General features: G+C 41.1%; 1 protein-coding gene across 12 annotated transcripts in view; it reads right to left on the reverse strand.

Annotated features, from left to right (window-relative positions):
* Positions 1 to 9,032: 9,032 nt before the first annotated feature.
* dachd (dachshund d) overlaps positions 9,033 to 14,935 on the reverse strand; it is a 116,898-nt gene continuing 110,995 nt past the window's right edge. For 10 of the 12 annotated variants that reach the window (XM_034213592.1, XM_034213600.1, XM_034213601.1 and 7 more), the window contains one exon: positions 9,033 to 11,047. In XM_034213592.1, coding sequence (XP_034069483.1) covers positions 11,010 to 11,047 — 38 coding nt within the window. In that variant the 3' untranslated portion in view covers positions 9,033 to 11,009. Of the gene's footprint in view, positions 11,048 to 13,269; positions 13,359 to 14,935 lie in introns of all 12 variants that reach the window. The other 2 variants (XR_004568701.1, XR_004568700.1) reach the window with 2 other exon arrangements.

The raw sequence follows: 14,935 nt of genomic DNA on the forward strand, positions 1-14,935 counted from the left end.
GTTCCCGCAGAGCTCCGCTCGGCGGAGCACGTGTTCATCCGGCACGATGCGCACAGAGGCCCCCTGCAGCCCCCTTATGATGGGCCTTTCCGGGTCTTGGAGCACGGGGACAAGCACCTGGTGGTCGACCTGGGTGGCAAGGCCGAGCACGTCTCGGTGGACCGGGTGAAGGCTGCTCACCTGGACTTGGACCAGCCTGTGGTGCTGGCTCGACCTCCGCGACGGGGCCGCCCCCCGGCCTCGTCCCCTGTCACGGATTTAAGACCTGTTGTTCCGGTCCCTCCCCTTCCGGGGGCCGCACAGGCGGGAGTCACTTTTCCGACTCCCGTGCTCAGGAGTCGTGGGGGTCGGCGTGTCGTTCCTCCCCGCCATGCTGATTTTGTTTATGTGTGAATTCTGGGGGGGCTTGTGTGGTGACACGTTATTGGACATAATTCACCATGCTTATTGTGTTGCCACACGGACCCTTTAGTGGGGAACACCTGTAGCTTTAGCTACCATTCCTGCTAGCTCATCAGGCAGAGCAGTGCATGTGTTAACCTCTCTGAAAGTAATGGATAATAAAGATTGGAACTCCATTCTTAATACACCGCCTCCGACTCTCTTTTCACGGCACTACAATAGTATATAAAACCATGCTCGTATCTACAACCTATAGAAATGCAAAACGGCGTCAGTTTAGACGTAATTCTGTCCTTCTGCTTACCGCATCATTTGAGAAAACATTTCATAACATTAACACAACATATTCGAGGCATGGGCGGCGCCAGGATTTGTTTGCTGCAGTAGCTTAGCAGTTGCTATATGACAGCACGGCGTTGCTAGTTAATTTTCAAAATAAACAAACAATACCAGTGGGCCAAGCACGAGCCTGTTCATATTGTAGCGTTCACCTCTATTCAAGATCACTCAAGCCTTCAATGTCGAAAACGTTCTCTTTATTTACAGAACCAATCAATAGTGTAACACTCATGACTTTCACGTGACACACACCGGAAAACGCACACACATACACACACCTGGAAGGAGCGGTCTCTCCCTAACTCCCACCAACAACATTGCCTAAATAACGCACTTTTCCTCCTCTCTGGCCTCATTCTGTGACTCTCCTCCTCATTCTCAGTTCTCTTCTCCTCATTCACAATTCCCCGTGTTAGATCTCACTGTCAGCACGCCTCGAACAATGCGCCATGTCGGAAAATACAACACATTCTTGATTCATTTAAAATGACAATTTCATGACAATGACAATGACATCATGAGTAATGAATGACTGCGTAGCTTTCACCCAGGTGCTAAATCCGTCATGGGTAAAGGCGGTTTCTTTATGGAACCGGCGTCCTTCATGAGCAAAATGCCTGCAGGCAAAACACAATACACTGTCCATAGTCATTGAGTACACTATCCAAGTATATTGCTCGTACCATCGGCGATTGAATGACCGCATTTGCAGTCCGTACTTCTTTGACGGGTATTTTCTCAGCATAGGACGTCTTGGTCCATCACAGGCTGACTGGCTGATGTCAATTACGGTGCGGAGAGGAGCAGCGCTAGTTCCACTAGTTCCACTGCAGCTTGTGGTAGCAGCTAGCTGGTCCTGCTGCTGCGGGTCAGTTGGCGGGGGCACCTGTTCTTCGTGGTCCCAATCCTCCCGGTTTTCATAGTGAACATCGGGATCCTTGTGGATAGCAGGGTTGTCCGGCTGGACCGGCTCCGTTGGAGATCGCGGTCGTTTACGCTGTCTTGTGACTGTGAGAAATGTTTCCATTTTCGATCTACTGAGAATTAGCCAAGTAACAGTTCACGCAGTAAATTACAACGACCCGCCCCTGATAGATCCCGCGAAAATGTATCATATTTATACACATTCTCACGGGCTGCGAGAATGTGTATAAATATGATACATTTTCATATCAAAACAATGGGGTTGCTAAGCCGTTGCTAGGCCAATTGTTGGAGTTGCTATAGCAACTCCAAGATACCCCCTGGCGCCGCCCCTGATTCGAGGTGGTTTTAAATAACATATCCGTATTTATTTATTACTCCAAGTTATGTTTTTGTGTGCACTGAGGAGTCGCAAACAGGCGTTTGTTTAATCATTTTAAGATTGGCTTTAATCAATGTTTGAAAATGAATTCTTCATATATGATAAATGAGAGGTAACATTTTATTTATGGTATTATTTCCACATATTTCTCTCCATTCTTCCTTCTGCCAACGGTATCGCAGTTTCTCGTCTCTCCCGTTTTTGTGCTTAGTGCGTACGCATGGGTTAGAGTTTGCGTGGAGGACCGCACATTTTCCCGTCAAGTTAGTATTTTATAAATCGCAAACATTGCGTAGAAACTGGCGTACGCCATCTTTTGAGCGTATATCCCTTTATAAATGAGGCCCCTGGTCCTTTCATCAGACGGGAAGCGAAAGAACGAGCAAGACCCATTGCTGGTATGACAACAACCTGGTACTAAGCACACAGGCATCTTGTTAAAGTTATCTTATTTTAGCCAGCGCCATATAGATAGATTATAGGCTTGTTTGAGACAAGAGAGACCTGCGCAGACCTGCGCAATTGCGATCAACGTCTTGCTAGTGGTTAACGACGCTGAAGTTGGCTTCCGATTCAGAGCATCCGATTCGGCAGTTAAGGGGAAAGTTAAGGGACATTTAATTTACAGCGCTGAGCGAACAATCCTCCGTGTTTGAACCTCTTAAATCGCTGCATAGCCGATTTATTTGGACTGGATTATCCCAGAAAGTCTAAAGATTCTTTATAACCCAGTTTGAGATTTGTGAAACCTTTATTCTATTTGTGAAAATTAAAAAAAGGGAGATTTCAGTGCTTTTTTCGCATCTTCACCACATTAGACCAGGTCCTGATCTAAAACCACTATGACCTACACTCATCAAATCCTGACTGGATTATCCCAGAGGGTCTAAAGATTCTTTATAACACAGTTTCAGATTTGTGAAACCTTAATTATATTTGTGAAAATACAAACAAGGGAGATTTCAGGGCTTTTTTTTTTTTACATGTAGACCACATTAGACCAGGTCCTGATCTAAAACCACTAGACCTAGACTCATCAAATCTGGACTGGATCATCCCAGAGGGTCTAAAGATTCTTTATAACACAGTTTCAGATTTGTGAAATCTTTATTCTATTTGTGAAAATACAAACACAGGTGGAAGGCTGAGGTTGCTGCAGCAGGCCAGGATCAGGATCAGAAAGTGAACCTGCCAGCTGGGCAAGCCTTTATGCCTTCTTGAGGCTCCGCCTCTAGATGGGCGGGCACAAACAGGACGACACTCCCAGTACCTGCCAGAGGACAGCAAGGCAGGGAGCACAGACAGGCAGAAGGGGGGAGGGGTCGTCACAACATGTTCTTTTGTTTTGTTTTATTGTTCTGTCTTTTTATTTATTTAAGTATTCCAGTAATGTATGTTGCATGTTTTAATTTGATTGTATTTACTTGTTTAAATGAAATTTGTTTTAGGTTCACTTATAAAATCTGTCCAGGGACAACAGATGAAAAATAGCCTCTTGGCTAACTCTGGCACATTTACAGGAATGTTAATTAATGTGCACTGTCCCTGTGAATGAATAAATAAATAAAAATAAAAATAAGTGTATGCTCCTCATTAAGGTGATACTTCTTTATCTACAACATTTTCGTATCTTAAATACTGTTTCATAGCAAACAAAAAAATGAAAAAGATGTTAAAGGAATTCAGGTTCATGAGATAAAGGCTAACCTTCAGTCTTTCATCCACTTTGAACAGCTTCTGCTGCTTTGTCCTAAAGCAAAATATGAATAGCAATTATTTTTTACCAAAGTGTTATTTTCTAATCTTGTAATGTTTTTCACATTCCAAGCAATCCTAGTACTCAAGATGACATACTGCTAGGCAAAGCTTGTAAACAGATGAGATGAGACTAAAACAAAAACTGTCCAGTATCAAAGACTCATCTCACTCCAGGGTGATAGCAGGACACCCCATCTAGTCACTCAGAAAAAAACAGGACATTCTGATGTAGAGTTTCAAAATAAAATACCTTTGAAGTCTCATATATATGAGCTATCATCCCTCTGTGTTAAAATGAGAATAACAGTTTTTGTTTTTATTCTCATCTAAAAACAGGGATGGTAGCTCATATATGAGACTTCAAAGGTCTTTTATTTTGAACCTGTACATCAGAATGTCATGATTCTTTCTAAGTGACTAGATGGGGTGTCCTGCTATCACCCTGGAGTGAGATGAGTCTTTGATACTGGACAGTTTTTGTTTTATTCTCATCTAAAAACAGGGATGGTAGCTCATATATGAGACTTCAAAGGTCTTTTATTTTGAAACTGTACATCAGAATGTCATGATTCTTTCTAAGTGACTAGATGGGGTGTCCTGCTATCACCTTGGAGTGAGATGAGTCTTTGATACTGGACAGTTTTTGTTTTATTCTCATCTAAAAACAGGGATGGTAGCTCATATATGAGACTTCAAAGGTCTTTTATTTTGAAACTGTACATCAGAATGTCATGATGTTTTCTAAGTGACTAGATGGGATGTCCTGCTATCACCCTGAAGTGAAATGAGTCTTTGATACTGGACAGTTTGTTTTATTCTCATCTAAACACAGAGGCAGTGTTTCCAGGACTCTACCGTAATGCATAGGATATTCGCGCACCGCAATATCACGTGCGGGTTGGCTTGACTAGGTTTTCCCGAGTGGAGGCTGGCTTGACCGCAGTTGTTAAAGGTGGGGTAGGTAATTTTGGAGAAACCAGCTCGAGTGCGCTATAATTTGAAAATACACAGCCGGAAGAAATCTGCCACTTCCTTACAGAGCCCCTCCTCCAACACACACGAACGCGCACATGACCAATGAGGGCACGAGATACATTTGGAAGGCTGACAGGCAGGTAGGCCATCCAGTTACTTTAGCCGGGCCGGATAAAATGATTGGTCGTGCTTTTTACAGTACTACGGCTTCCACAGATGACATTTTTTTATGGATTTGTTATCAAAGCACTTAAGATATTTGTAACTGACCGCTACGTTATTTTAATATGCATGGTTAGGGGCGGGCGTAGGTATGGGTGTGACGCTGCGAACCCCGGAATCATAACTGATTTAAACTATTGCCAGGCAACGAGGTCTAGCCTGTGCTACGGACCTCTCAAACATACATGTAAGTTACTGAATTGCCACGAACATTGTGTTATATAATCGGTTTATATAGGTTTTAATTGAAACTGTGTGTGTTGTTCCTTGGCTCAACTGTTCATAGTGCCAAGTGATATATTAAGATAAGGACTGCCATGCCTGACGTCGCACATATTGCACCCTCGGTGAGCGGAGCGAGGTACGTTACAGGGACTGTATTACAAGTGTTTGTTTGATCCGTGAATATATATTTGTGATTTAATCAATGACTTGTTCTATGTCTGTATATATTTTAGTTTTCACGATGATTGAAAGACCATTAAAGAAACTGCATCCGTCGAGACTCTGCTGTGATTATTGCCGAGGGCAGCTACAATATTCATTGCTATCGGGATGTTAAGAGCATTCCATGGAATATAACAAAAAGTGTATCTCGAGCCGGTTTCTCAAACTTACCTACCCCACCTTTAAGGCTAATACAAATGACAAGGCTAAGGCTATAATGCTAACTAACGTGCTTGCGTGGTAGCTAACTTGATCCAGCCATTCCTGGTCCTCTCATCAGACGGGAAGCGAAAGAACGATTAAGACCCATTGCTGGTATGATTACAGCCTGGTACAAAGCACACAGGCATCTTGTTAAATGTATCTTATCTTAGCTATCTCTTATATTTAGTGGAGGAAGACAATTATGACATCACTTACGCGACTCTGGGATTTGTAGTGTTTCTAGTTGCATATTTTTCATAGTCTTATATTTCAACAGTTTTACGACAAACTATGACTTTTTTGACACGGAAATTATTTTTTAAGATTGACAAACATATTCGTGGCACAATTCAAACAGGATCGAAAGATAACTTTTCTCTTGTCATTGACTTCAATACATACTTTTTCCGAAATAAGGTCCGATGGAGGGACTTCGCCTCTCTATAACCAGCTTCTGTCCGGTGCAAGAGAACAAGCTAACCGCCGGGATGACTATAGGTCTTCTTCTTCTCTTGTTTAATGCGCATGTGCTGGCCTATGTGTACTTTCATCTTATACTTTGGTCCAAACAGATTCTCTGTATTTGAGCACCTACAAATATTCACATTTGAACATATTTTGAAACAAAATCCTTTCTTGAAAAAACAGTAACAAAAAGGATTTAACTTAGTGGAAGTACAATTATAAATTGGATGAAGTACGGCTCCGAAATAAAATATCAGTGGACATTTTCTTAGATAGCCAGAAGCAAAAATGCTAATGTTGCTTCATGTCTGTCGGATGTGTTATATTCAAATGCTTGATAGGGATGGGAAAAAACGGTATGTGAGTGTTGTGATTTCAGCTTTAATTGCTTCACCCAAGTGGCTAAAAAGTACGTTTTTAATTGATTGTACAGAATGGCAGTAAAACAAAAAAGTGTCTGACAGTCATTACAAGTTGGACAACGTGGACTTGACAAGCTCTTCCTGGCTACCCACTAACCAAAAGGTGCAATAAAAAGCTACTTGCCTGTTAAACAGCGACCATAGTAAAAAACATTTGGGATAATTGTTCAGTTAGCCTAAATAATTACAAAATAACATAAACATGACCTTAACCATCATTTCTGTGTATGTTTGTGGATAAACTCATTATATCCTCCATCATTCTCGCAGCTAACATCATCACTTCAGTAGGCCTATATCACAAGTGTAAGCCTTAAAATAGCGATTCACAAGCCAGCATCCATATCAACAGGGCCTCATTCTTCACACACTCTTGTGTAAATCACTGTAGCTCTCTTTGGGGCCCTTCATCGCAACCTGGTCCGAGACCTTTCTGCGCTAGCCTGGTTGACATTAAAGAAGCAATGTGCGGAGACATTTCCATTCAAGAAACTTGTTGACATAGTTATCAGACATCAAAGAGCCGTGTGTCATTTTGAAAAGGCCTTATGAGAGTAATGGAGATGTTAAAGGGCGTGTTGGCCCCACACATCACAAACGAATGAGAGGATATGAACACGCTTTGACTGAGAGACTGAAAGGAGAGACAGCATGATAAAAAAAAGGAAACTGAAATACATTCTCTAGAGAGCGAGGGAAGCGCTCGGCTCCATTTCCGCCTAAGAAGCGCAGAGTTAAAAGGTGGACCCTGTACAAATGAAACTCAATTTCACGCCACATTATCCCTCCCTGTTCTCTTTCCTGGCTTTCATTTTCATTAAGACCAGAGACAATCATAAATTAATAATTACTGCCGAATGTCTAAGCGCAGGCCGCAGTCCTAGCCCTCCCCTCGCCTCTGTGGTCTTCCATGTTCACGCTTGCAAAATGTTAATTTAGGTAATGTGGCCTGGCCCTTGTCAGATAAAACTGTTTTGTAGTTTCACTAACACATAATGGTCTATCTGATTAGGTGACATTAGTCCTATCTTTCAGACGATCAGCCTGCACCTTCCTAATGTCTCTCCTCAGGCTCGGGGCACCACTCAGTTATCAAGAGATGCAATATCACTGCTTTCACTAAATGGACATCTCCTGCTTGTGAAGATGAGCAAAGAATTACAACAGGGAGGGGGATGCTGAAGTACGAATATAACTTAATCTCTCCTGGGTAACTTTTTTGATCCTGTAAAAAAAGAAATCTGTCAGCAGTGTCAGGATGTTTCCTCAGCTGGTCAAGCAAACACACATCAACAATGTGCGATGTGATGTTAGGCAAACCAACAGTGAAATAAGAGGAAGGATCATGCGGAATAATCACGTCTGGATGATGTCTTCATGAGCACATCTCCGCGTCAAGCCGAGGAAATAAAGCACACGGCTCACACGGCTTTGAATGTACAATCAGCACTGTGTTTTCCACACTACACTGAAGGAAAATGTAACAACACAGCTATAATGCACATTTGGTATTTAAAGTCTTCGTGCCTCATGGTCATATTTGTACAGAATTGAATTTATTACAAAATGTGCAGTGATATGAAACATGTAGCTGCAGGGCCTCCTCTCTCAGATGCCGGTGCATGGGGGGAAGAAAGCATCGAATAGAGAAATAAACAGAATATTTGAGCTGCACACGTCTCACAGGCTCATTGGAGGCGAGAGGAGCGAATCTCTCACTGCAGCAAAAAGAGGGAACGATTGAGTCATTAAACGGATGAAGTGGACGTAGTGAGCTTAAGTTTCCTGAGAAGCTGCGACAGTCAGCGTGCGTCTGAACTCAACGAGAAGCATGGGTTCATGATTGATTGCCCATTGTGTGTCATATTGTTCTTTCAAGGTTGATTGAAACTTTAACCTCATTTTTAATAAAAAGAGGAAAAGCTTGAAATATATCAGGCCTTGAGTTTTTACAATGCAGCATTGAATTATGCAGTAATCAGTCAATTATTCATCTCTGTGGCTGTGTTACGGCCATGCCTTAAAAAGCATGCAGAATGGGAATGGACCGAGCCTGCTGTGTCAACACATTTCACTCAGAATTGCTTACTAGAGAAATGTGTCTCTCAATGTCGATTTGGTGTTTTCTTATGCGTTTTAAGAGCCGTCCCTGTTACAGCTGTTCTGAAATGATCCCTGTGGATAACTGTTGTGTCTCGAGAGCAAAACAAATAATGTCACTCAAGACCAGTCAGCTCAGATTATAATTAAAAACACACAAGGAGAAATGTCGGAAGTGCCACAAAAACTGACAATGTCACATTTTCAAAACAGAATCATTTGACGTATTCAGCGTTAACAGAACAGCTTGGAAATGTCTTAACTCCCTGGAAGCTTCAGCGTTATATAAAGAGAATAATATGATGCATGACCTTACAGCATGTACAACTGCTTAAAGGACTGCTGTTTATTTTATGGTGATATATTGTGAATTAGTGTCATACACTTCAAAGTACACAAGAAATAATTTATTTACAGTGAGCTCGGTCACACCCTCATTTACATAATTTATATAGGATTAGCCTACGCAGTTTTCTTTTCTTGAAAACACACTCACACATGCAAGTCAAAGGTTACACACACACACGCAGCCACACTCGGGGAAAAGGAAAGGTTACACAATATATTCCAATCCTTTGATACCCATACACATTTGTTTAAAGTGAAGAACAATATGCTCATTTGTTTTCTACAGTTTACCTGCAATGTTTTTAAGGCTATACATAATACATGGAATGAGTTAGGGCTAAATATGCCAAAAACACAATATTTCAAAATTAAAAAAGAGCTGCTTACAACACCTGCTTACATTTCAGAAGATTGAAATGTATTAAAAGCATCTGGAATTTCAAATGTTCAGTGTGTCTCTCAAAAACTCTCAGCCTTGTGAGCAGAAGTGTGACAGAGGTGTGTTCAGGCAACATTAACTCACATGTGGTTTATCATCAACATGTTAACTTTATTTGAATTTGAAGTACAATGAAGAGATGATTCGAGAAGCTATATAAGTTATCAGTGACAACAGACCTAGACACTCCATTGAGAACAAAAAGAACAAACACATCGTGAACATGGGACACTCCTCCGCTCCTGATTGTAACACATAAGGTCTAAACTGTTCTGCAGTTAAAGGACTGACATCAGCTTAGAGAATATACACAGGTGTTTCAGCACCAACAATTCAAAAGTGTTCAGGGAAAGTAACAGGAAAATGATAACTTATGTTTTTTTTTTCTCATCAGAATATCATGAAACACTCTAGAAAGGAAAAGTGTGTACGTTCAACAGCGATTTGAGCAATGTTATTAAATGGCATTCAGTCCGTAGAGTTGTGTCATGACTGATTGTTTCACAAGCTGACACGCGATCATTCGTCTTGATATTTTTTTTTAGAAAAGCATCGAGAGGCGTTGTTTTTGAGTGTGTCTCATGACAAAACATGTACAGTAAATTCCAAGAAATATTACCTCTGTTACAAAGATTACAGTACTATTGACAGCAAAAGTCTTCATTTTGAAAGTGAAATGTCTGAGTTATGTTTTTCAAAATCATCTGGGCTGGAGTGAGTCAACCCTAAGACTTGTTCAGCACAATATAGGATTTATTAAATATCATAATTCCAGGACAAACATTTACATGCCTGCATGCTTTCTCACCAAAATGGCAGCTATAGGAAAGAATGATGGCTCAGAAATAGAACAAAACAAACTGTAGGTTTATATAAATGGTGGTATTGTTTGCCTACTAGCTCTACTGCATACACAATACCTCTTAACGTTATATACACATACCTTATCAATCCACTGGGGTTCGATAGAGTGAGTTCTCCTATCATTATCATCAGATCTTGTATATACAACAATGGTAAAAAGGAAACTTGATTGTATTGTCATCTAATTTAGAAAACATGGAAATCAATCTTCTCTTTTGATGATCACATGGATAGATTCACATTTTTTTTTCATCTCCACGTGTCATTTTTAGCTTCTCAGAAAAATTCAATTTGAAATACAAAAACAAAACTTCAGTCCAATCTCTTTTTTGAAGCTTTCTCGCTAGCTGAGATACAGTATAAAAATCTTCAGTGCTGTGAATTTACGAGTTATTACCAACAGTGTACCATGGGTACGTTTTTACTGTGCTCGATATATGTGTTTATCCTTCACGTAGGCCAACCGCTATGTCAACACCTCTTCTATCAAACTACTTAATGTTGGCCTCTGTGAGAAATTCTTATTCTACATTCAGACACAACCTCCTTCAGCATTTGGGTGAACACAATTTCCATTCAACTTCTACAAGCAGCTTGACTCCTTCCCTCTACTAAATCAGCCTGGATAAGGGCTCTTGAGAATCTTCATGGGTTTTCTTTTTTTCGTGTTTTTTCAGATTTTTTGTGTGTATTTCTCCTCCAGCTCTTCACGACCTTATCAGTACATCACTGTGGTTTTCAGGAACAGTCTTCCATCTGCAACAGAGGACACACAGGAGCCAAGGATTAGCCAACAGCTAACTTCCTGCTGACGCACATGCACAATTCAGGAAGTGATTGTTGATGAAACTTCAAAATGCTGCCCTCTAGTCTTTCACTTTCAGCGGTGTTACTATGGATTCAGAAACCGATTTACGGATAAGATTAAGTTAGCAACCATGACTAATATGATTAAATATCATGCAAGTCCATTACTTCACTGCAAATAAAAACAAGACATTATAATGGAGTTAGGTAGAAAGAAAATGGGACTAACAATAACACATTTTTTACTTTTGAATTAAGGATCATACACAGTACATCAATATAATTACACAGTTAACATGAATATTTCACTACAAACACAGTCCCTTCTGTAAAAGCAGATATCATCACCACTGTCCTCGCATCGGGATTGTGTTGAAGACATCTCTACTGATGTGCTTGTTTGAACATAATACTGCACTCATGAAGTAAAGCGCTCTCTAAGTGACATTTCCTGCATGGAAATAGTGTTTATTGAAAACAGCAGACATTCCTCTACTGCGTTATCTCCAGACACCTCCAACCTAACGAGCTTTGTCCATTTCCAGCGAACACTCTTGTCTGAGTGTTCGCCTGAGCGAGCAGTGCTGCTCCGACGCTGAGCTGGTAAAAGCATCTGTTAGGCACAGCTCAGGAGCATGTTTGACGTTTATTACCTTCGCATTTCCTCTGCCGGAGAATGCTACAGTAATGCCTTTAAGAAGCACACCTCTCTATGGCAGCGCACCCTAAATAATTCAATGTTAAAGAGATACGCACACAAAGACATTTAGCAGCGCCAGTTGTTGGACATGACACAAGCATTGCGGGACACAAGAGGAAGCGCTTGACTCCTGTTCTACAGAGACATGAGAATACACCTGGTTACAATGTCTGGAAGTGCTTCTACTAATGCTGGGAGTCACATGTAAAGCACATTATTTTCTATAATTAAAAAGCATTTTTATCATTATTTAACCACTAACAAATTGTGCTTAATTTAAAATCTGTACTCATTACATTATCAATATTTTATCAATTGGTCCTGTTCCCCCTATTAGCCTGTTTTATATATCGCCGTGCATGCAGAGGAGACAACAAAGGCTTGTTGTGTGTGTGTGTGTGTGTGTGTGTGTGTGTGTGTGTGTGTGTGTGTGTGTGTGTGTACAGTATGTGTGTTGGGGGGAAGGGGAGGGTGTACAAACACACAGGCTAATTACCCAGCACTGCCGTAGGTCTCGGAGGCATTGCACTATGGCTGCCTCTATTCAAGCAACAACCACAGAGTTCTGTGTAAAAGTCATTACAGCATGAATGCAGCGCGATGGAAAAACAGACAGCCGGGGAGGGGGCCGGTGGGGGGGGGGCCGGAGACTGCTAAGAGTGTGCGCCGGGATACACAACTTGACACACACGCGTACACACACCTTAATAAAAAGAGCAGATGAAACATCACAGGCTCACCTCGCAGTCTGTCTACCTGCCGGCCCGGCTTCACAGTTGGAGCAGTTTGTAAAGGGTGTTAATGAAAACGAAGATTATAAGACGGATGACGACATTTAACACGTTGTCGAGAGCAGCTTTAATATTGCAGCCTTTTGCTTCTAATAGATGAAATTATACTGAAAGACAGGGAATGAGTGAAGAGGTCTGATAAGCTAATCTCACTGCTTCAATTCCTTCTTTTCAAATCGGCGCGCAATATTCGTGCAAATGTTGAAACATCTGCTTTACACACATGACTAGAACAATTGGTGACGTCCTGACACATTGTTTTATGAAGGACCGCCTCATTAAAATATGTTAAAACTTTAGTATTTTTATATTCAAATCAAGATGAAAAGTTCATTAAAGAGAATCAATATTTCATTAGATGCTAAATAAAACAAAGGGAATTTTTGGCTTCTCTCAGCATAAAATTCCTTTGAAAGATTAATTAATACATGTAAATTATGCAAATTATGCCCATGCAAATATTTTATGAAGACAATTAAGGGATCCATTAATTACAGTCTTTTTTGCTTCAGTGACATTCATTCATTTAATTTTAATTTCACTTTAACTGTTTTGATGTTTAATCTTGCAACAAAGAACTTTATCTCTGTGCACAGGGTCGTGTAAACTCGCCGAACACACCGAGTGGCAGGCGGCAGGGAACCAGGAGAGATACTGGGGGAAGATATTCACATGCGCACCGTTGCCAGGCAGTACTGGCGAGGTGCAGTCCCAGTAGCTCTCTGCCTGTGAAAAGAGCCACGTTCCCTCTTGGACCCGATTCAAAACACTGTAAAAGCAATTAATAAACACAGACTGTGTTAATATCGCAGAATTAGAGAAGTGTGACAAAAGACAAATAGAAATAATTAGTTCTCTAAAATTATGCCCTCATTATTATTTTTTTCTTCCCTCTCTCTCCCTCTCCTTTCAGCCTCCCTGAGTTTGGAGTTGAGAATATACCCACACATTTCTCTCGGCTTTCATGCGAGTGATAGGCTTGTTTTTTCCCTTCTGCTTGTGTAATTTATCAACATCATTTTTTGCCATTTGAGGTTAATTATACAGCGAGGCTTGCGGAGTAGAGCAGGGGAGACATGGGTGGCAGACAAATGCTTCTCTAATTGAACAAAAACACAAAATGCTGCCTGTTATTCAGCTCCCTCCTTCATCCCACTCTTCAAGGCGATGATCAGAGTGATTGAGACCGCAGAAATGATATGGCTGCTTTGTGCTGCTCCTAATAGGGTTTCGATTTCTTTCTAAAAAGCAAAGAAAAAGATCTGTGACTGTACATTTAAGCAGAACAATGGCCGCTGTCGCTATAATGTGAAGATTCAACACGTTTAATTTGATACAATAGACCCACAAAAGGGCCAGCTCTTCAAAAGAAGTGTAAAGAAATTAAAGTGGCTAAATGTACTAATTTGGTATGAAATAGGGGGCTATAATTACGCTGTATCTGCAAGTTATCTTTGTATTTAAATGATGACATATGGATTTCCTTTTTTTGGACATCAAACTGCCTCAGATCCCCGCAGTGACTGAATGACATTTAATTACGGAGGAGTCATCGTTTCTCTCTTTCTTTTTGCCCTTTCACAAAATATCAGTTCAAGTAGACCAATCAAACATTAGAGAGTTAAAGGGACCCAACTTATTCTCGCATACAAAGAGGAATATTTTCCACTTTTCACAGCAAATTACACGGAGCATTTTCCCAGACAAATTGGGACCCCTCCCACTGATAAGGGCGGTTGTGAGCACACGCAGCCGAGGCGTATTAAAGGGAGACGTCCGAGTAATAATGAGGATATTCAACCTCTGCAAGGTGTCTGCTATCTGTGTTTACCCAGATACAAGACAGTCTACAGAGGTTATCACGAGCGCGCCCTTCCCCAAACACATACTGCACCCCCAAGGCTAACAAACAAACAAACCATTAAAAATGTACAAGGCTTATTCATAAAATGGATTGATTTGCCCCGTTTATTACTATCAAAGGGGGGATTCCACTGCTTTTTGTGGTTTTATGACTCATTAATGCTTCCTGAGCTGTAAACAAAACACTTCTGTCTTTCTCTGCGACATTCTAGCTGAGACTATTTTATCTACTGCGTTGTACGGGGTTCCAACAAAGATCTGAGAAAGCTTCACCAAAGCCACTAAAAGTCAAGTTAAAAACAATATTATTTCAACAGAAAAACCAATGATCTTGACCTAGTGCTGTGGCCCAGATGGCGAGCTGTATGCCTGAACAGCAGGCACAGAAACACTAATGTTCATAAAGTGAAGCGGTGTGTGTGTGAGGGGGAGCGAGAGAGGAAGCGAGGGGTGGGTGGGGGGGGGGTGGGGGGAGAGAAAAAG

This window comes from Gymnodraco acuticeps, unplaced genomic scaffold (genome assembly GCF_902827175.1).
Source record: "Gymnodraco acuticeps unplaced genomic scaffold, fGymAcu1.1, whole genome shotgun sequence".
Taxonomy (NCBI): domain Eukaryota; kingdom Metazoa; phylum Chordata; class Actinopteri; order Perciformes; family Bathydraconidae; genus Gymnodraco; species Gymnodraco acuticeps.